Source organism: Loxodonta africana, chromosome 6, assembly GCF_030014295.1.
Source record: "Loxodonta africana isolate mLoxAfr1 chromosome 6, mLoxAfr1.hap2, whole genome shotgun sequence".
Lineage (NCBI taxonomy): Eukaryota > Metazoa > Chordata > Mammalia > Proboscidea > Elephantidae > Loxodonta > Loxodonta africana.
In genome coordinates, this window is record NC_087347.1 from 50179349 (window position 1) to 50201397 (window position 22049).

The 22049-nt window shown below is 40.3% G+C and overlaps 1 protein-coding gene across 2 annotated transcripts in view; it reads left to right on the forward strand.

Annotated features, from left to right (window-relative positions):
- HECW2 (HECT, C2 and WW domain containing E3 ubiquitin protein ligase 2) overlaps positions 1 to 22049 on the forward strand; it is a 179710-nt gene that overhangs the window by 35076 nt on the left and 122585 nt on the right. For both annotated transcript variants that reach the window (XM_023542646.2, XM_064286869.1), the window contains exons 5-9: positions 3885 to 4054; positions 6981 to 7123; positions 11151 to 11251; positions 11677 to 13020; positions 14194 to 14289. In XM_023542646.2, coding sequence (XP_023398414.2) covers positions 3885 to 4054; positions 6981 to 7123; positions 11151 to 11251; positions 11677 to 13020; positions 14194 to 14289 — 1854 coding nt within the window. The remainder of the gene's footprint in view (positions 1 to 3884; positions 4055 to 6980; positions 7124 to 11150; positions 11252 to 11676; positions 13021 to 14193; positions 14290 to 22049) is intronic.

Here is a 22049-nt window from a genome sequence, read left to right on the forward strand (position 1 = left end):
AGTTCATTACTAGTCCATAGGTTCTGAATATCTGTTTATTGTTGCATGCTTCTTCTCACCTCATCTGAGATTGGTCATTATGAAAGCTTTTTTGCTTTAGTACTCTGGTGAATCTCAGAGATTGCAAACTCGTGGCTTATCATTCAAATTTGGCCAGTAACTGTTTTGTTTCGAACCCTTAAGGCTTTAAAAATATCTAGATTTTTAGAAGGGCATTTACAGGTACTACTGCCTATGGTACTACTTCTCTGACCTCATTCATTTTCTGCAAACACTGCCAGTTGCAATCAGTGCTTTAGACTTTCATAGTCCTGAGGGGCAGCGGATACAGAAATCTCTGGTCTATAGGTAGGGAACAATTAGCCAACCCCAGTAGCTTAGAAAATTTAGTTTGACCATATCACGAATTTCTTAGAGTCATTGCTGTTCACATCCAAGTGTGATAAAATACCATTTCATTCTAACCTGACAATCACATAATAATTTTTTACTCCAGAGGAGATGTCATTGACTCACCATGGGAGAATGACCATCTGGAAGTTGAAAATCTGTGGCATTTTCCTGAAAAGTAGGAAATAAGTTTTGGGGCACAGCCCAAAGCTTCTTTAAATATGACTTCTTCTACTGCCTCACCTTTATACACATGGAGGCTAGGTACCCAGCATCTGTATTTTTCCTGCCAGGTAGTGAGAAATTTGTAGTGTATAGAAATGGCTAAAACTTATAGGCATTGAAAACATTTTTATAATGTTAATACTAAAAGATTAATCTGGTTGTAGCTTATCAACAGTGGATGATGGTATTTATCCAAGAGTATATTAAGCATTATAGAATGGCTGCCTACAAACATTCTACTCTTAAAAGTAGGAACACAACATAGTTGAACTCTACAGCTGAAACAAAACTGTGTTTTGATTAGTATCTTAAACCTGCTCCGTAGGTAAGACTTTAAACTATGGTATTTAATATGTCATACCTTTGTGACTTTTGAGTCCTTCTTTGGCCTGTTATGTGGTGTGGATATTTATGAACAGTAAAATGTATAGAAGACAGAAGAGAAGCAGGGAGCAAAAGTAAGATGAGTAAAGTCAACTGAGTAATCAGACCAAAAATAGTTGGTAGTTTTATTGTATTTATTAATGAAGATGTATTTGCATACAGTGTCCCATTGTGGAAAAATTAGGTATGAGGATTATTTGAGTGGTGACATCCTATGTCATGGTGGCTTAATCTTCTGGTAGGATGCTTTTTATTCAAAGGGATGTTTCGCTTGAATCATTCAGCTCTGTTGGACTTTGCAGGAGCCGCTTATCTACATGTTATTCCTCATTTACTATAGAAAGATCCTTTGTTTGGAAGTAGATTTAATATCTAAAGAATATCATTCTTCTGTCTTTTAGTCCTAGGTGAGCATAATCAAAAAGGGCAAGAATATAAATGTGTAAATTGCATTTTCCTCTCAAAGTGACTTTATGCTAAATAAAGCCAGGTGGAAACATGTAGCATTATTAAGCTGACAGTGAAATGCAAGTGCTGCATTAATAATGACTACATGGTTTATGAAGAGCCTGGAACAGGGACTGTAAGGCTGACCAGATGACGGCAGCTCCTCTGAATGCCTATCTAGTTCTTTACCCTTTTTCATCTTCTCCTGCTGGTTTTCTGAAAAGACTTTACTATATTTTATGTAGTGATCTTCACGTAAGGTCTTCTTGGTTGGATTTTTCAATCTTTGCTGACTTATTAAACGACTCCCTTCGGCTGCCATATATGCCCATATATGAGGCCTTAGATAATCCTGATCTGTTTTCATCACATATATCTGGGCCACAAGTTGTGTGTGTCATTGCTGAGCCTCCTGCAAGCAGTGCTACCTAGAGAATATGCTTTCCTGGGTAACCTTATACCAATTCTGACCTAAGAAAGACCTTGTGTTTTAGGAGAGTGGCCTTGCATCAGATAATCCTGGTGACCTCCTATAATTTACAGTCACTGTACAGAGTTTGGAGCCCTCATGGCAGTGGCGCAGTGGTTAAAGTTTGGCTGCTAACCAAAAGGTCGCCAGTTTGAATCCACCAGCTGCTCCTTGGAAACCCTGTAGGGCAGTTCTACTCTGTCCTGTACGGTCGCTATGAGCCAGAATTGACTTGATGGCAGTGGGTTTCGTTTTTTTTTTTTTTTAATACACCACTTAACCACTGGTGGCACAGTGGTTAAGTGCTCAGCTGCTAGCCAAAAGGTTGGTGATTCGAACCCACCAGCTGCTCCACTGGAGAAAGATGTGGCAGTCTGTTTCTATAAGGATTACGGGCTTGGAAACCCAATTGGGCAATTCTACCCTGTCCTACAGAGTTGCTATGAGTCAGAATCCACTCGATGGCAATGGGTTTGGTTTTGGTCTATGCAGAGCTTAGAGTCCTGTGCACAGTGGTTAAGGTGCTTGTTGCTCTCGGGTGCTAACCAAAATGTTGGGGGTTTGAACCCACCAGCCACGCTGAGAAAGATGTGGCAGATGGCTTCCATGCAGTTCTACTCTGTCCTATAGGGTCACTATGAGTCGGAATTGACTGGATGGCAATGGGTTTGGTTTTTGGAATACAGAGTTTTAGGAACCCATTTGACTGCTAACCAAAAGATTGGTGGTTCAAACCCACCAATGGCTCCATGGGAGAAAAGACCTGGTGATCTGTTCCTAGGAGACCCTGCGGAGAGGTTCTACTCTGTCATATAGGGTCTCTTTGAGTCAAAATCGACTTGATGGCATCTAACAACAATACAGAGTTTGCTCCCCAGCTGACCTAGGTAATCCAAAGTTCTCTGAAGGTTCAGGGGCTTTCTGCAGAAATTCTATCCGAATCAGTGTTCAGGACCTCCCTAGACTGAGTATAACTGTATAAGGTTACCTGGAAACCATACTCTTTCCAGAAGCTTTCAAGATTGCTCAGTTCCCAGTCCCACCTTATTCAAATTGATATTCTTAGAAAGACATCGGGAGCCCTGTGCAGCTTTCTTTCCTGACTTTTTTGTATCCCTTAGCCTGGCCATTTTTAACGGTGTCAGTCTCCTCACTAGACAGACTTTATCCAGGATTTTAACAGCTCACACAGTGTGAAACAGCAACTGGTGACTCTAGATGAAAATTATAGGACATTCATCAAATATTTAAGTTACTTTACAGGCTATTGAAAAAGCAATGTCATGGTTATTTAAAATAGCAGGTAACATTCAAATTTTGGAAGTATTTCTGGTCCCCTTTTTTTCTCCCTAATATTCGTCATAATTATGGAATATATTTGACATTTTAAATGTAGTACAAATGAATGTGTGCTCTGAAGTTTCAAAGTAATACTGGTGAACTACAGTCAACTCAATTTGTTCACTTATCCCCAAATATCCCCAAATATACTTATTTTTAATCCATTTCATATATGTATATGGAAGATTCAAAGGAACGTAATTGGTTTTCTTTTGTTAATAACCTGTTTACTAAGGATTTCTCTCAAGACGCTGTCTGAAATGTTGGCTGCCAAACTGCAGTTGTCCCAGGAGAAAAGTGGTGAAAATGCACAGGTAGGAATCAAAAAGGGTTCTCAGGAAAAGTCAGCTTAGGCATATGAGACAGTGGTAAAGGTATGGTTTCATTTCTGCAGCCTGCTAGGAGACCCTTCTGCTGCCATAACCCACTTGTCTTCATGTATCTAAGAAGTCATTGTGTGAGTAGCCTTGTTACGGTTTTAAGAGTAGTTTCTGTTTAGAGCTATGTGTGTGATTACTTAAGAACAAATTGTCATTGAGCTACTTGTTCTAATAGGGATATATGAACCTCTCTCCTTGTTTTTCTCTTCTTCCTTTTACCCCTTCTCTCTTTCTCTATCTCTTTAAAGATCTCAGGGCGGTTGGTCTAAAGAAAGGCATGTTCTTCAATCCTGATCCGTATCTTAAGATGTCCATCCAGCCAGGTAAGAAGAGCAGTTTCCCCACCTGTGCCCACCATGGGCAGGAGAGAAGGTCTACTATCATCAGTAACACCACGAATCCAATTTGGCACCGAGAGGTAAGGGGTCTCCTACTTGACAGTTAGGAAGTCTGCAAAGTTCATCTCTTTCCTCTGGCCTCTGGGCATTTTGGCACTCTTTATGGGTGTGGGCAAGGGTTCTGTTAGAAATAGGGTCCAATAAGAATGAGATATTCTCGCCTAGCAAGGGCCAGGAGTAGGGTGAGACGTGTGAGGCACTCACCTCGGGTGCCTTCAAAGGGCACCAAAGGTGAGTAACCAAGATAAATCACATTTTAACGTACCGTTAAAGAATGCAAAAGATTCATGATAAGCAAAATGTCCAAATTTTAATAAAGACAGGATTAGTAACAGTGCATTGCTGAGCCATATGGGAGTCTGGGGCAAAAGGAAAAATCAGTAATACTGATCCTGTCTGTATTTAGGGTTTTGATATTTTCTTTTAACATATATTCAGTATATATTAAAGGAGTTTTTCTCCCTAAGGGCTTTGGTAAATGTTTTATGGATTTCTAGATTTCTGTTAATTCGAGGAGCCATTCAAGGCAATCTTTATCCCCAGTGAGGCCAGATAATGTTGATTTTATTTTGGACTTCTTCACAACTACCAGTCATTTTACTGTACCATTTCAGTGAAACCAAGAAAAGGGTTTTCTCATTGCAAAAAACTAAACCAAACTCATTGTTGTCAAGTCAGTTCCAACTCATAGCAACCCTATAGGACAGGGTAGAACTGCCCATAGGGTTTCCAAGACTGTAAATCTTTATGTAAACAGACTGCCACATCTTTCGCCCACCGAACGTAGCTGGTGGATTTGAACTGCCGACCTTTTGGGTAGCAGCTAAGCACTTAGCCACTGCACCACAGGGCTCCTTTGATTTTCTCCTTAAAACTACATAAAGTCAAAGAAGGACTTTCTCATCTAGTGAGCAAATCAAAAGCTCTGCTGCCATTTCTGATGAGTCTGAGGCAGATTTCATAGACTAGTGTTAGAGAGTTGCCGTATAGACCTTTATTGGCATATGAGTTACACAATTGATTAGCTCAAACCCTAAATGTTTAATCACAATTATGTGTTCTAACAGTGTTATAAAAATATTTAATTGGAGAGGGAGATCATTCGATGGCTATAAAATCAACTGGAGAAAAGATGTGGCTGTTTGAGGTATCCTAAGGAGCCTTGGTGGCACAATGATTAAGTGCTCCGTTGCTAACCGAAAGGTCAACAGTTTGAACCCACCAGCTGCTCTGCGGGAGAAAGATGTGGCAGACTGCTTCCATAAAGATTACAGCTTTGGACACCCCATGGGGCAGTTCTGCTCTATCCTATAGGGTTGCTATGAGTCAAGATTGTCTCAGTGGCAACGAGTTTTAACCCAGCAAGATGTTTGTCTTGGGCAGTTCGTAGTTATTTAAGTGGATGAATATTGCATGTATTCTTAAACCTGGTTTAAAAAACTGCTATGACCCCACAGGGTAATTAACTTTTAAAGGCATACCACTTGATCTAACACATTTAGAAGCCTTGAAAAAATGATATAAATCTTAATATGAGCTCTAGATGGTAAATGGTAGATACAATAATAATAATAGTATAACCTTATTTTCCTAACATTTGTATTTACAAAGTTCTTGACCTTGTTACTAGTGCAAGCCTCATCCGTGGGTATAATAGACAAAATTATTATCTCTCCATTTTGGTGATTAAGAAACTGAGACTTAAAGTGTTGATGAGACTCCAGCTATTTATAGGCAGAGATAGGGCATAAACTCAGCTTTTTTATTCCAAGTTCAGTTGCCATCAAGTCAGTTTCAACTCATAGTGACCTCATGTGTGTCAGAGTAGAACTATGCCCCATAGGGTTTTCCGTGGTTAATTTTTAGAAGTAGATTGCCAATTCTTTCTTCCTAGGTGTCTCTGGGTGGACTTGAACGTCAAACCTTTCCTTTAGTAGCCCAGTACTTTACCCGTTTGCACCACTGAGGAACTCCTCATTCTAAGCAAATGCTGCAGACTGCCAAACTTTATGACCCTTGGGAGAACTTTAATTGTTTTGACTAAATAGACTTAGTGTAATGTAAGTGTAAAGCTGGCTAGCACTATTCAGAGCGCTATGGCTGCATGAATCCTGTCACGAAAGAGTGAAATGATTTGGGTTAGATTCCTGGTTCCCTCATTTACTTGTCCTGAGGTCCTCATCTCTATAAAGAAATTTTTATCTTTGAAAAGAAAAAATGAAGATAATATATGTGAAAGTCTTTTTAAAGGGGTAAGGCTCTTTATTTTATATCTGTGTATAAAGTTCTCTGTGTTTATTGGATATCCTTGTTAATGTCCAATCCGATTTTAAACCAAAACAGCAGAGCCTATCTTAACCTCACACTTTTATTTTTCCATCCCGGAAGAAATGATCCCTATGCCCTTTAAACTTAATTAATAATTTCATTTAAACAATATTTTATTTCAACATTATCAGGGAAACCACAGTATTCTGTAGATGTTCTGTTTTAACTACTAAGTGAAGAAGTATTTAAAACTTCATTTTGCAACTTCAAAATCCCATGAGATTAGGAATTCAAATTGTGGTTAATTCTAAACTATCCTATAACAGGATATTAGATTTCAAAGAATTAAGATATAATAAATGTAAGTGAGTACTAAAATTGTATTGTACATAATTTACTGTTTGATGCCTTCTAAAACAGTTGAATCAGGAAGGAGTTGATGGCTGACTGATGAGACTTCTTTTGTGATACAGACCCTTAACTGGTGCTTTTTAATCATTGCGAATGTTCGTGACTCTGGGTGCATAAAGGATGAACAATAGCTGCAGATAATTTCTAGCAATGTGGACTCCTTATAGTATTAGGATTTAAGAGTGATTGTTTCCTATAATAATAAAGTAATATAGTATTGGTCTTTCTTTTGAATCAACATATCTGGGTTGTTTTTTTTTTTTCCAGAAATACTCCTTTTTTGCACTTCTAACTGATGTCTTAGAAATTGAAATTAAAGACAAATTTGCCAAGAGCCGTCCTATCATCAAACGTTTTCTGGGAAAACTAACTATCCCGGTCCAGAGGCTGCTGGAGCGGCAGGCCATCGGGTAATCAGCCCTTACCTTCAGGGATGGTGTTAAGATTGCCGATTGAAATGATACTTGTAGTCTCAGGATTTTCTTACTGATAAAAGTAGTAACATAAACCTTCTAAAAATAAAAGTGCCTTTATACTTATTAAAGTGTGCTGGACAAAAAGTAGTTTGTTTTAATTATGTCCTTTTTTTTTTATCTTTAACTTTTCCAAGATGTGCTTGCCATTAGCATTTCAGTGTCAAATCTCATAGTGTTAAATTTTTTTTTGTGTCTTGAAATTTTGCTATAAAACCTTTTTCTTAGAGCAGAATTCAAGTATACAGTTGACACCTACCTTATCCCAACTAATCCTATCCAGAGAACTTTTATTCTAGAAAAACCAAAACATGCTTGTTTTAAGAACGATTTGAAACAAGACCTAGACTCTGAAGAGGTGTTGTACTAGAGCTCCTAGATATAAGCATTCATTCAGGCAACTAACTTTATTCAATGAATTTTAAAATGTGATTTCATGTCTGTATTCTTTCTGTGAACTTTTTGTAAGTTGTGAATAAAGTAAGAAATTATAACATGCATCTGCCCCTTATTGTAAATGTTGTATGTATTTTTACCTGGTCAGTAGTGACAAACTCAGTAACACTAGTGCTTTAAGGTAGCATTGAAGAAGCATCTTGTTTTGTAATTTTTTCAGTGTAGCAGCACGTATGAACATATGGCAATAGTGCTGGTAGTAGCAGTAACAGTAGTAGCAGCAGCAGCAATAATTACCCAAGATGCTGGGAGCTTACTCTATGTCAGGAGTTAAGTACGTGACTTCATTAGCTCACGAAATCGCAACAACCCTGGGAGGTAGCTTCTGTAATTTTACCAATTTCAGAGATGAGGAATCTGAAGTTAGTGAGTAGATAGTGGAGCTGGAATTTGAGTTCACATTTGCCTACTCTAGAATCCTGGCTTCTCTGTAACACTTTAAGAACTGACAGCAATGGAACATCACTCGAGCTAGCTGAGAAAGGTTGATCATTGGCATTCACTCTGCAGCTAATTAACTGTTTGATTTTAGCCAGGTACAGTATTCTTGGGCATTAGTTTCCTCATCTGAAAACTAAAGTTTTCAGAACAGTTTATCTCTAAGAGCCTTTCAAAATCTGAAACTCAGTAGTTGTAATGCCTTCTAATTCTCTATCAAAGGTAATAGATTTTGTAGATGAACAAGACCACATCAAGTAGAAATATTATACTGAAATTCTAGCAGCCTTATTTATCTGATAAAAGCCAGAAAATCATAATTATTTTTAAGAACAACAATTAGTTGCTTCTAGTAGAAATAATATCCTGTTAGGAGTTTTTAAAATTATTTTTAGGATTTATAGAAAGTGAAAGATTACAGAGAGAGGATTAACTATAGGAAATATGACATGTATTATTTTAATTTATATAATTTTAACAATATTATTTGCATAATTATATGACACCAATAATAATATAATTTGCATAATATATATGGCCATAATATATATAATACCAATATATATGGTAGAAGTGTCAAGTTATGTATACCAGTAAGAATGATCAGGGAGAAAAAAACTTGTCAGTGCTTGAAGCTGTTGATTACTTGCTGGCTTTTCATTTAGTCTTTTAAAGAGCTAGACACCTAGAGAGTTGCCAAGCATGGATGTCGTATGTACTATAAACAAGTCTAGCATAAATTTGTAAAATAGCAGTATTGTGAAATATTTCACTGTAACCCAGTAAACCCAGTGTTGTCGAGTCAATTCCAACTCATAGTGACCCTATAGGACAGAGTAGAACTGCCCCATAGAGTTTCCAAGGAGCGCTTGGTGGATTTGAACTGCCGACCCTTTGGTTAGCAGCCATAGCACTTAACCACTACGCCACCAGGCTGTCCATATTTCACTATAAGTAGATTAAAAGCATTGCCTGATAGAAACACTTAGGGATTTGCTTTATTAAATAAGAAAGATACATATTAGAATATGAGCTGTTGGTATATAAATATATATTTCTGATCAGATTATTGCTTTCCATCAAGTAATTGATGTATCTTGGAAAATGCTGGTTTTGTTGTTTATGTGTTTTGTAGGACAAACTCTCTGAATTAGTTGAGGTTTTTACAGAGTGAGGTTTTATAGAACAGCCAGAAGACTCCTCACTCATAACCTATTATGACCAAAAAAAAACCAAAACCAAACCCAGTGCCATCGAGTCGATTCCGACTCATAGCAACCCTATAGGACAGAGTAGAACTGCGCCATAGAGTTTCCAAGGAGCGCCTGGCAGATTCGAACCGCCCACCCTTTGGTTAGCAGCCCTAGCACTTAACCACTACGCCACCAGGGTTTCCAACCTATTATGAGTGCCTACTAAATGCCAGGCACTGCGTTAGGCATTGGAGATACGCTAGCGAGCAAAACAGACTGATGTAGTCCTTCCCTTGCAATTCTCTTAAACATACATTCCCTAGCTACAATCTGTCACTTAGATAAATATTCATCATTAGCACTAACACTTCGCTTTTATTGGCCAGGAAGCAGGTGAAGCAGGTCATATTATTATGTTTGACAAAGAAATGATGATTTTATTATTCAAGGACAGTATGTCTAGAGGGATGGGTGAGGACCAGCAATGCTGAGAGAAGGTTCATTCAGTTCGTTTCTGGTTTCATGCGTTAATGGACAAATATTGAGCACCTTTGTGTGTCAGTCACTAGCTAAGTGCTGGGAATACAGTGGTGAGAAAAAGACATCCCTGCTGTTATTGTATAGATTATAACCCTTATATAATGTTAGGAGCCCTGATAGTGCAGTGATTAAGAGCTCAGCTGCTAACCAAAAGGCTGGCAGTTTGAATCCACCAGCCACTCCTTGGAAACCCTGTGGGGCAGTTCCACTATGTCCTATAGGGTCGCTGTGAGTCAGAATCTACTGTAGGAAACTTTTTTTTTTTTTTTTTTAATTGTACAGTGGTACTAATACTAGAGGCATCTTGTTTTCCTCTGAAACAGCCAGTAGAGGGCATTGCGAGACCAGACATGGTGTGATGTTATATTAGCCCTTTGATTATTTTCCTTAATTAAGAATAAATCATTTGATTCTAAACGAAAGTTGTTTGCATGCAAGAAAATGATGTATTTGACTTTGATAAATAAACACAGAATTGAAATCGACAAACAAATCGTTGAGGGAGGCTAGCATCCCTTGCTTGGGGGCCAAGGCAGGGGTTGAAACTGGGCAGGCCTAGTCTGGTCGCCCCCAACCCCAGCATGCCTTCGGGTGTGGCCACGTGACCCTGACACAAAGCAAGTCTAGCTTCTCCAACCGTTCCATCAGCATCATTTACAAGCCACCCAAGAATCAGATGATAGGCCAGGCTCACCAAAAGTTAGGGCCAACATTTGCAGACCCCTTACCTTACAGGTGAGGAAGGAGAGGTTAAGTGGTCTGCTCCCACTCTCAGGGCCGGGGCTAGTTACCGTACTTTCTCTCCTAACTCGTAGCTCACTGATCTCAGAGTACAACTTGGTGGCCTCCCTCCTTCGTGCAATAACCTTTAGCTACAAGTGTCCTTTTGGAACCAGATTCCTATTGTGTTAAGTGCTCAGGAATCAGGCCCTCTATATTTGTATACCTGAATCAAAAAACACCCAAAACTAGCTTCCACTGCTCCTTGGTGACCTTCAAAATGCTTTTTTCCTGGTCGCCCTTACCAATGACAGAGCCAATCAGTGGCGTTAGAAAATATCATATAATAATACTGTACTGTATTTTTTACTTTTACTAGTAAATTTCCTTAAGCACACAAGATTTCCTTTTATCCCTGGGTTCGTAAGTGTTAATTTGTGCAAATGAGTGAATAACATGCCATGGCACCATAAAATGCCTTGAGCCTTTTATTTTCTTTACTTAAGAGTCTGAAGGTTTTAAGAGAAATGTGCTGGTTTTGGGGGGTGGCCTAGGGGAAGAAGGTAGAGGCTGGCACCTGTATAGTAAGAATGAAAGAACCCTTTCTCCTCTTGCAGTGATCAAATGCTCAGCTACAACCTTGGCAGAAGGCTCCCAGCTGACCACGTGAGTGGGTACCTCCAGTTTAGAGTGGAGGTTACATCTTCTGTTCATGAAGGTGAGATATCTGTGTAAACACGGCTGTAGGAGGAGCGTTAAATCTTAGTTTTCAGTCTGCCTTTGAATAGAATTGAATTTGTATCTCACTCTGAAAATAAAATAGCTGTCAAATGATTACCTGCTGACATTTTCTAAGCAGATATGAAAAGTCTGTTTATCAAAAAAATATGTTAGATTTATGTCTACACTTTGAAACTGGGCTGTAGAATTCCCAGCAGTACATATAACGTGTGTACGTCTTATGCCAAACTGACTAGAGATACTCGTTTAGTTCTAGTGGGTGGTGAATCTGAGCAAGTCAGTAAAGAGGTAAAGGAGGCTGAATTCTTTGAATGGATTTATGGCAGAGGAATAGGATATAAGAAATTAATTTGTCATTACGGTTTCATTTTTTTTTTTTTTTAATGCTGATTTCTCATTCAGATGCTTCCCCAGAAGCTGTGGGCACAATACTTGGCGTCAGTACTGTGAACGGAGACCTAGGAAGCCCTTCTGATGATGAGGACATGCCAGGGGGCCACCATGACAGCCAAGTGTGTTCCAATGGACCAACATCTGAGGAAAGTGCTGCTGATGGGACCCCCAAACATTCTCTCAGGACTAGCTCCACTTTGGAAATAGACACAGAGGAATTAATCTCTACTTCTTCAAGGACCTCACCTCCCAGAGGGCGTCAGGATTCACTCAATGATTATTTAGATGCTATTGAACATAATGGCCATTCCAGGCCAGGGGCAGCTACTTGCTCGGAGAGGTCCATGGGAGCCTCTCCAAAACTAAGGAGTAGTTTTCCCACGGACACAAGACTCAACGCGATGCTTCATATCGACTCAGATGAAGAAGATCACGAGTTTCAGCAAGACCTGGGTTATCCGTCTTCCTTGGAGGAGGAAGGCGGATTAATAATGTTTAGCAGGGCATCCAGAGCTGATGACGATGGGAGCCTGGCATCTCAGACGAAGCCAGAAGACAACCCAGTTGAGAATGAAGAAGCCTTCGCAAATGAAGCTACTTCCTTCGAGGATAAGCCGGAAAATCATGCAGAGCTTGCAGATAGCACCTTACCCTCAGGCCCATCCCCAGATGAAAACGAAAATGGCCCAGAGTCTCAGCAAAGTGCTGACCAGGGCAGCGGTGAGTTGTGTGGTTCTCAAGAGATGGATCAGCCCACAAGTGGGGCAGATACGGGAACTTCCGATACATCAGGAGGAAGCCGAAGAGCTGTCAGTGAGACTGAATCACTTGATCAGGGGTCTGAGCCTTCCCAGGTGTCCTCTGAAACGGAACCCAGTGACCCTGCCAGGACAGAGAGTGTGAGTGAGGCCAGCACCAGGCCCGAGGGAGAGAGTGACCTGGAAGGCGCCGATAGCTCTTGCAATGAGAGTGTTACCACGCAGCTGTCCTCGGTGGAGACACGCTGCTCGTCTCTTGAGAGTGCACGGTTTCCAGAAACCCCTGCTTTTTCTTCTCAGGAGGAGGAAGATGGAGTCTGTGCAGCAGAGCCCACCAGCAGTGGCCCTGCCGAAGGGCCACAGGAGTCCGTTTCCACTCCTGGTTCTTTACCTGTGGTGCAAGTGCCCAGTGGGGAGGAGGAAGGGCCAGAATCAGCTACTTTGCCTGACCAAGAGGAGATGGGAGCGGTCTGGCAGCGGAGGGGGAGCCTGGAGGGAGCCACTGTTGAGAACCAGCCCCAAGAAGAGGGTGATGCTGGGGATGCCCAAGGCACTTGTGAAGGGGCCACTGCCCAGGACGAGGGTGCGACGGGAGGTAGGACGTGGAAGACAGTATGGCTCTTGGCCCAGGCACACCTGCTCAAAGAGAAGTCTTGTGGTTTTGTCCTTCAATGTAATTTGTACTGCAGGTCACATATTATCTGAATTTTTTACCTTGGGTTCCAACAATTAGCAAAAGGAAGAGTAAGAAGAGGAGGAAGGGCAAGACTGAAAACAGCAGGAAGAGAAGGCACCAGATAGAAAATGTGCAGGCACTTGAAGCCATTCCTTTAGATCAGGCCTCTCATTTCAAAGCTGAGGAGCCTGAGGGACTTAATCATGTAGCTAGGAAGAAGGTGGCCACGATGTGTATCCAGATAGTTAGAATCCACATTCTGTCCTCTCTTTCATGTTTCTGTTGCCGAAATAGGAGGCATTCTGCAGCCGGTCAAGCAGCAGTCTTAGACTTAAATAATGAATCTCTATTGAGATTTGTGTTTGCAGATGCAAAACAGGAACAGGCTGCCAGCTTCAGCATGAGTGTTAATGCCTTAGCCACTCCTCCTTGCACAAAACAGAAGGTTAGCATGTGCTTTGCATCCCATGTAATATTTTTGCCTTCCGCAGCATAAGAAATGTCACCTACATTAGGTGGTGCATTCTGACACTGGAAGAATAAGGTTTTAGTGTCTGAGGATGCAAATTTACACATAAAATCTGTATTTTTGTCTCAGTGAATGTGGCTTGATAGATGATTCCTTTAAAATATTCTGTTATAGATTCATTAAAAAGTCAAAGGATAATGTCATGTTTAAATAGCAGAGACTCAAAAATTGGAATGATTTTATTCTGTAATTGATTTTTCTACTTAAACTATCGTCTTCTTTCCTCTTCCTCTTTCTCTCTTTTCTGTTCCCCACTTTTGTGACCCTAAAGCATTAGTAAATGAGTGAATGACCAGGACAGAGGCCACAGTAGTGGAGGCATGAGGAGGGGAAGGAGGTAAGGGAGGGATGCATGGGGAAGATGGTAGGCACCTTTCTCCAGGGCCCTCTTCTGACTAAGCATTCACTCTTATTCTTTTGTTTCTGGGTCCTCATTTATGAAATGAGATAAAAGATGGAAAGAGACTATAACCCCAGGATTTATGTTAGATGTTTTTGTAAAGACCGTCTGGGTACTGAAGGCTGAAACAATGCCCAGGTAACTTTTTCACCTGTAATTTTAGGTTCCCAAGCCAACGGCCACCAGCCATTGAGATCACTACCTTCAGTACGCCAGGACGTGAGCCGATACCAGAGGGTGGACGAGGCGCTCCCACCAAGTGAGAACCTGTTAGCTGAAGGGCTAACCTGATCGAAGGGTGCAAGGGCGGCAGGGAGACCTGTTCCTGGGGGTGTAAAATGTGAATGTGTGGTGGGCCCCTGTAAGGAAGGAATCTGGGGGCTGCCACTTGACATAGAGGGTGTAGCCTGGAAAGTACTAAGCTTGTGACTCCTCACTGGTACTGTTCTGCTGAGTGAAGGCTGCTGGGGGAGAAGTAAATATTGTCATGCTGGAAAGTAAATATGATTGTGGAGGTAGGTCCGGATATTTTGGGCAGTTGGGTGGATAACAGAATTTATTTAAAATTATACCTAATGGCAGCATGAATTTTCAGCTAGTAGACAAATTGGCATGATCTTTTAGAAAAAACCTCACTCTGTGTAATATACTGCTTTTTTTGCACTTTTATCATTTTAAATCATTAAGCACAGGGTTCTAATTTTTGTCCTAAGGATATGCAGGGAAGTGCCATTAATTGCAGAAATTACTAGTCTACCATTTATTTGGGACATGACAGTTACCTAGGGATTTGAAAGATATTTGATATTTCATTTCTTTCACTTTCAAGAAACAGTACTTACAAGAGAGATGGTTGAGGAATAATAGGGACCCTGGGAAATAGTTATGCAACCTGTATTTAAAGGTATGAGTGATACCTATGGCCAGTCATAATCTGGATATAATTTAAAACTCTATTCAAGTTTTTAAAATCCCTTAAAGGAATGTTCCTCTGTGAGAACAAAGCATCTCGATGAGCAATTATGAAGGAATTTTAAAAGTACCAGAGACAACTTGTAGCTCAGCAAACACTGGTTTTAAGAAAACATTAGGAGTACCCCTTCCAATTTACTGCTTTCCCCTTTTATTCACCTACCCATCTTATATGTGGTCACCCATCTTATATGTGATCCTGGTAAGAGGCTGGTGGCTTTGACCCTCTGTACTTTTAAAAACAGTGGGGCCTAAAGATATGTATGCATTTAAGAGCTGAAATACTGAGTAGTTAGTTTTGATGACTGCTGAAAGGAAAGGCTAATGCTACGTGGAGTTTGTCCACACATTGGCTTGACCCTTTTGAAATTCTTTTGTGCATAGATCCTTTCCTTGTTCATATGTTTGAACACCTGAAGGCTTTTACTCATAGGAAATGTGTATTTTAAGCAGTGTTTAAAAAGAAAAAAACATAGACCACAAGATTAAATAAGTGTTGTGTTTTCTTAATCAGATGAAGGGGGAAAAAAACCCACAAAACTTCCTTATTGTTTACCTTTGGAGAAAAGACTAGGCAAAAAAGAAAAATATTCCTGGGGGATAGTTACATATAATTAAAGCAAAATTAATTAGGAACGCTAGGAGAGAGTTCTGGGACAGCTTTGTTTCTATGTGTATATGGATTAATAGGAGCTAGTTTCAGGGGTCGGATAGGAGACATAAACATTGCATGAGTGCATCAATAAATGCCGTCCTCCAAGCCACATCCAGTTGCTCTGAGTTTTGTTGCACTGTACTTTTGGTCCCTACATGTTATTTAATAATGGCAGCTTAGATATTTTCCTAAGTATGAGCTCCATTATTTGTGATATTTCAGTTCGTTTCTTTAAACACTGATATTTGCATTACACAGAATACATTTTAGGATTTTTTTTTTAACAGAAAATTGGCAGTTGATTTTAATAAGTTGATATATCCAAAAAATTTTTTAGAAAGCTGTTTAGTAGTATCCTATTTGATGAATGACATAAATAGGTGGAAAATTCTTAAAGAGGTATTTGTTCTTAGGTAGTGGTTTTCAGTGGTGGCAGTGGAGGGTGCCACCACATAGGGGGCATTTGGAGCGTGGGGGGTGTCTTTCATTAGTGTTTAAAGGGTGCTCCTAGCATGTAGTGGGTGGGGGCAGGGATGTTAAGTATCCTGTAATGTTGGGACCACCTGATACACCAAAGAATTGTCCTGCCCCAAATTCTAACAGTATGCTAACTGAGAAATGCTTTTCTGTAAATAACAGTTTTAAAAAATAAAATGTAACTAGAATTTTTATTTTTCTAAAAGAGTCAGGACTGATAATGCCTCTAAAAATAGGTGTTTGAGTACACACACATGCTTATGTTTTAGGACCAAGCAACTTGTAAATTTGGGGGTTTGTAAAAAATTTTTTTTTTATTATCATGGGGTAGGTTCCAGGTGATGATCTTAGCACACCTGATCTCTGTTCAACTCTGTCCCTTCTGCCCTACGCTGCTCTGCTCCTCCTGTCTGCATCTGCCCAGGCTAGTTGTCTGTCACCACCCCAGCCTGTTCTCTGCCTCCTTTCCCAACTGGGCAACTCTGCCACCCCCTCTGACCGTGTCTCTGACTTACATCTGTGGCACTCCATACTCTGCAATGCCTTGCACCTTCTGCCTTCACACAGTGCCGTCCTGAGAGGTTCAGATAGGGGGTATCTGCTGGAGCGTGCAGCTCGTTCCGTCTCTTAAATTACCTGGCTGAATTATTTTAAGGCCAACAGTTGTCCTTTTTTTTAACATTATTTGTTGTAATACCTCAAACTCATGTAGCGCTTTACAGTTTACAAAGCACTTTACATGCTTTCCTTTATTCCTGTAGCAATTTCGTGAGGTAGGTCAAGCAGGGTTATTATCTGTAATTTATAGAGGAATTTATAAAAATCATCTCTTTCATTTTACACGTTAAAGAAAAAACAAAGCCCATAAAAATCAAGTAACTTCTTTAAGATTCCATACTAGTAAAAGTTAAGACAGAATCGCAAACACCCCTCTCTTCTCTTAGTTTGCACCCCTGAGTGGTACAAATGTTTAACACACTCGACTGCTAACCAAAAGATTGGAGATTCAAATCCATCCAGAGGCACCTTGGAAGAAAGACCTACTTCCAAAAAAAACAAGCCATTGAAAACCCTATGAAACACAGCTCTACTCTGACAGACATGGGTTGCCATGAGTCAGAAATGACTCAACGGCAACTGGGGTGTGGGCAATTAGAAGGGAAAGGTCTGTAGTGTGGATAAGTGAATCTAAGTTCCGAAAGTTTGGTTAGAGGCAGAGTAGTGGCGTATGTTGTGGTATGTTATTAATTGAGCACAAGGAACACCTCAAATTGCAGTGTTTGTGGGTTTTACTGGAGCTTTATGATATTATAGTGCTTTGAGGTCAGACCCAGAAAGGCCCAGAAGGTGTTCAGCTTTCCTCTCCTTCTTCCGGGTTAAGGTTACACAGCAGGGCCCTCTCCCATGAGGCCCTTCACCTATAAGAGAGAAGCAGCTACAGTAACTATATGAGCCACTATCACCCAGAGAGGTTTGCTCGGGTAAGTGTCCATACCAGACTCAGCAGTGCCACCTCTGCTCTGCGTAGGTTGGTGTCCCCATGCCTGCAAGATGACATTGTACTAGGGCTTTGATGGCCACATTTTTTTTTTTTTTCTATTTAATGGTAGCATGCTGTGCATACTCTTCTACAGCTTTTTTCATTCATTTAATAGTATACTGTGGAGATCTTTGCATAACAGCACAGAAAGAGCATCCTTGTTTTTTTCTATTGTGGCAGAAATATATAACGCAACGTTTACCAGTTCAACATGTTTTAAGGGTACAGTTCAGTGACACCAACTACCTTAATCGTGTTGTGTAACCATCACCAGTATCCATGCCAAATTTCCCATCACTATTAACAGATACTCGATACTTCCTGAGCAATAACTTCCCTTCCACCCTGCCTTTCACCTGTAGAAACCACTAATAAAGTGTGGTCTCTGCTGTATACATTTGGTGGCCCCATTCTTGATTCTTTCTTCCTTTTTCCTTATCATCATTATTATTATTGTTGTTGCTTTTTTTATTTTAGCTTATTTTCACCTTATAAAATTTGTTCCCTGTCATCCAGCAAGCTTACACTTCTCTCTGAATATTCAAAAACCCAATTAAGGGGAATCAGTGGTGTCCCTTAGTATGCTGCTCCCATCATATGGCTGTCAACAGCCAGCGTAATAACCTAGCTTTGGAGCATCTATTTGTTATCTTTTCATGTAGAGCAGAGTTTTCGTTGTTTGTTTGCTTTTTCTTCCAGCCTTGCTCCTCCTGTTTTACGGTTGAGGAGCAAATCTTGGAGTTAGTATAAAGACTGCTCAGCTGGATGATGCTCTACCAGTTGGTTCTCGAGATCTTACTGCTTTAGGGCATGGGCAGTGCACTGCGACCTTGTGGGCCACATAACTCCAACCACTGGCTGAGAGATGTTCTAATGAATCATAGAAAATAGGAGAGCTCCAGACCGTAGAGGCACACAGCACTGTTGAGAACCTCCCAGTGAAGTGGATTGGACTTGAACATGCACTGAGTGCCTGAATAATTTGCTCTATCTTCTCATTCAAGGCGATTGATGACAAATATTGGCTAGAGGCAGTTCAGTGCTAAAGCCAGCTAGAACATTATCAGCATGACAAATCTTGGTCTTCTTAGCATCAAGTGAAAAAAGAATGGCTGGCCTAGCCCTTCTGAAAAACTATTTTACTTTTGAAAACTTGCCAATTTAATTTTGAATGGCTTTGTTTTTCTTTTATTGGCCCCGATGCAATTGAGACTTAACCCACTGCTACAACTGGAGACAATATAGAATTATTTTACATGTGCTTTCCCCAACCCAAGTGTTGTTTTTCTGAGACTAGGAATAGATTCTAGATGAGCGGTCTGAGTTACTGGACTCTGATAGGATCCCAGGATTGTTGCCATTTTATTAGGATTAGTGTTTTACTTTTGTTTTGGGTTCAAATGGATAGGTCTGGAAGCCTATAGGGGAACATTGGTCATTTTTTGTGTTTGTGCGTTTTCTTTATTAAAGCAACCTTTAAAATGAAGGCCAAAAGTAGGAGTGAATCTGAAATGTGTAATTAATCTTAGAGTTTCTGTTATGTTTAGGGCTAGGGACTCATTTCCAGAGCTTAAAATCTAGTTTTGAGGGAAAAAAATTGGTACTTTTTTGTATAAAAAACTACTTTTGGAAAAAAAATAAAGATTAAGATACAAAATGTACAGCCACTTGATATTTTAACTTTTTCTTCAAATATAACATGCACACAGGAAAGAGCAAGGAGCCCTGGTGGCACAGTGGTTAAGCCCTTGGCTGCTTAACCAAGGTCGGCAGTTTGAATCCACCAACCATTCTACAGGAGATAGATGTGGCAACCTGCTTCCATAAAGACTATAGCCTTGGAAACCCTACGGGCCAATTTTGCTCTGTCCTGTAGGATCACTATGATTTGGAATTGATTTGACGGCACACAACAACAACACAGGAAGAACACATTTAGCCTGCTGAATCCCCTCAAACTGAGCATACCCATGAGGCCAGCACCACATCACCAGCACCCTAGAATTCTTCTTTATGTCCCTTTCCAATTACCCCCACTCCTGAAGGAGGGAAGGGAACCTGACTCCCGAAGTAATAGATTAGTTTATACAAATGAAATCATGTCTACTTGAATGTTAAAATAAAATTAAAAAAATCATCTTTTAAACACTGCTATCACAAAGCTCATAATTTTCCTTGAAAGTACCTTTATTCTATCACCATCCTCTCACTATTTTGGTGGAGACAGCCATGGTTACTTTCAAGACCTTACCTGCTTTACCCACCCCCATTACTCTGCCTAAGGGATCAGTGCTGTGACATTGGTCTTGGTGTAGTTTTCCTTACTTTATAACTCTCTGACTTCCCCTTATTGTCCAACTATTTAAAGGGACCTATTTACAATTGTGATGCTGTGGTTAAGTGTTTAGCTGCTAACCAAAAGGTCAGCAGTTCAAGTCCACCAGCCACTCCTTGGAAACCCTATAGGGCAGCTCTACCCTGGCCTATAGGGTCACTATGAACTGAAATCCACTCAATGGCAATGGGTTTTTTTTTTTTATTTTTTATAATTGGGAATCAACTTGACAGCAACAGGTATTTATAACTGGGGATACCTGCGTGGTGCAAACAGTTAACGTGCTCTGCAGCTAATGAAATGTTGGAAGTTAGAGTCCGCCCAGAGGAGCCTTGGTAGAAACACCTGGGGATCTTCTTCTGGAAAATCAGCCATTGAAAACCCTGTGGAGCACAGTTCTACTCTGGCATGCATGGGGTCACTATGAGTTGGAATCTACTTGGCGGGAACTTTTTTTTTTTATTATGTATGATTGAGGCTTAGGGCTTCTAAGAGACTGCTTGCTCTTAGATTTTAGTTTGGAATATTTAGGCTGAAGTTTGGTTCCTTGTGAACCTGTACTTCATGACCTCCGAGAAATCTAGCATTAGCTCCATGGGTTTCCTAGCAAGTAAGCTGCCGTTTTAAGTTCTTATTCGCTTGTGTCAGTGTTTCTCAGAATTTAATGTGTCTAAGAATCACCTGGAACGATTGCTAAGAATGTGGAAAACCAAGTCCTAGTCTCAGTCTGATCTGAATATCTGAGAACACTAGGAATCGGCATTTTTATTGATTCTCAAAGTGAATCTGATGCATGTTGTCAGAGCCCACGCCTTGAGAAGTGTTTTTCTAGATAATAGTTTTGAAACTTCATTATTGTCATGAATTCTTTATTCAAGTGAAATTTTATGTGGACGCCCAATATGTACACAACAGATAAAATTGAAACTGCGTGGTTGAAATGGGGTTGGCAGGTAGTTTAGAGCCCTGCTCCTTGGTGCCCAAAGCCATTGGCCCTATTAAACCAAAACCAAACTTGTTGCCATCAAGTCGATTCCTACTCATAGTAGACAGAATACTCTACAGACAGAACAGAACTGCCCCGTAGAGTTTCCAAGGAGCACCTGGTGGATTCGAACTGCTGACCTTTTGGTTAGCAGCTGTAGCATTTCACCACTATGCCACCAGGGTTTCCTTGGCCCTATTAGGCTTAATTAACTAGAGTTTAGATGGTAAAATCTGTCCTAGACATAAAACATTTCCAAGATGTTGCTTGGTCCTTACTGAACCTCCTTTTTATTGCATTCAGTGGCTGTCATCTTATAGATTCATAGAATTTAGAACTGGAAGACACTTAAGCAAATGTTTATTTCTGTCCTCTGATTTTTCAGGCGAAGAAACTGTGGTCCGTAGAGGTATAGTGATTTGTTCAATGTTGTGTAGCAAAGATGTGACAAAACCAGGGCTTTTACCTGGTACACACATACACACACACACACACACACACACACCCAATGCATTGCTTTTGGTAGCACTATACCTATTTTACAGTGTGGCAAGATAAGAAAGTAAATGTTAAGATTCCAATGTTCAGACCCATCCTGCCTGATTTTAACACTGTCTTTCTTTTTTTTTTTCTAAAAGAAACTTTGCAGTTGGGAACTGAGTTCTCATATGCTTTCTTGTATTGAGAATAAACCAAGCCCAGCGTAAAAACAAAAACCAAACCCGTTGCCATTCTGACTTATAGTTACCCTACAGAACAGAGTAGAATCACCTCATAGGGTTTCTAAGACTATATGTCTTTAAGGAAGCAGACCGCCACATCATTCTCCAGCGGAACGGCTGGTGATTTCAAACTACCAACCTTTCAGTTGGCAGCCGAGCTTTTTAGCCACTGCATCACCAAGGCTCATTAAAATATAAAGCCCAATGTAAGGATATATAAAAACCCATTCCATTGAGTTGATAGTGACTCATGGTGACCCCATGGGTGTCAGAGTACAACTGTGCTCCATAGAGTTTTCAGTGACCGGTTTTTTGAAAGTAGATTGCCGGGAC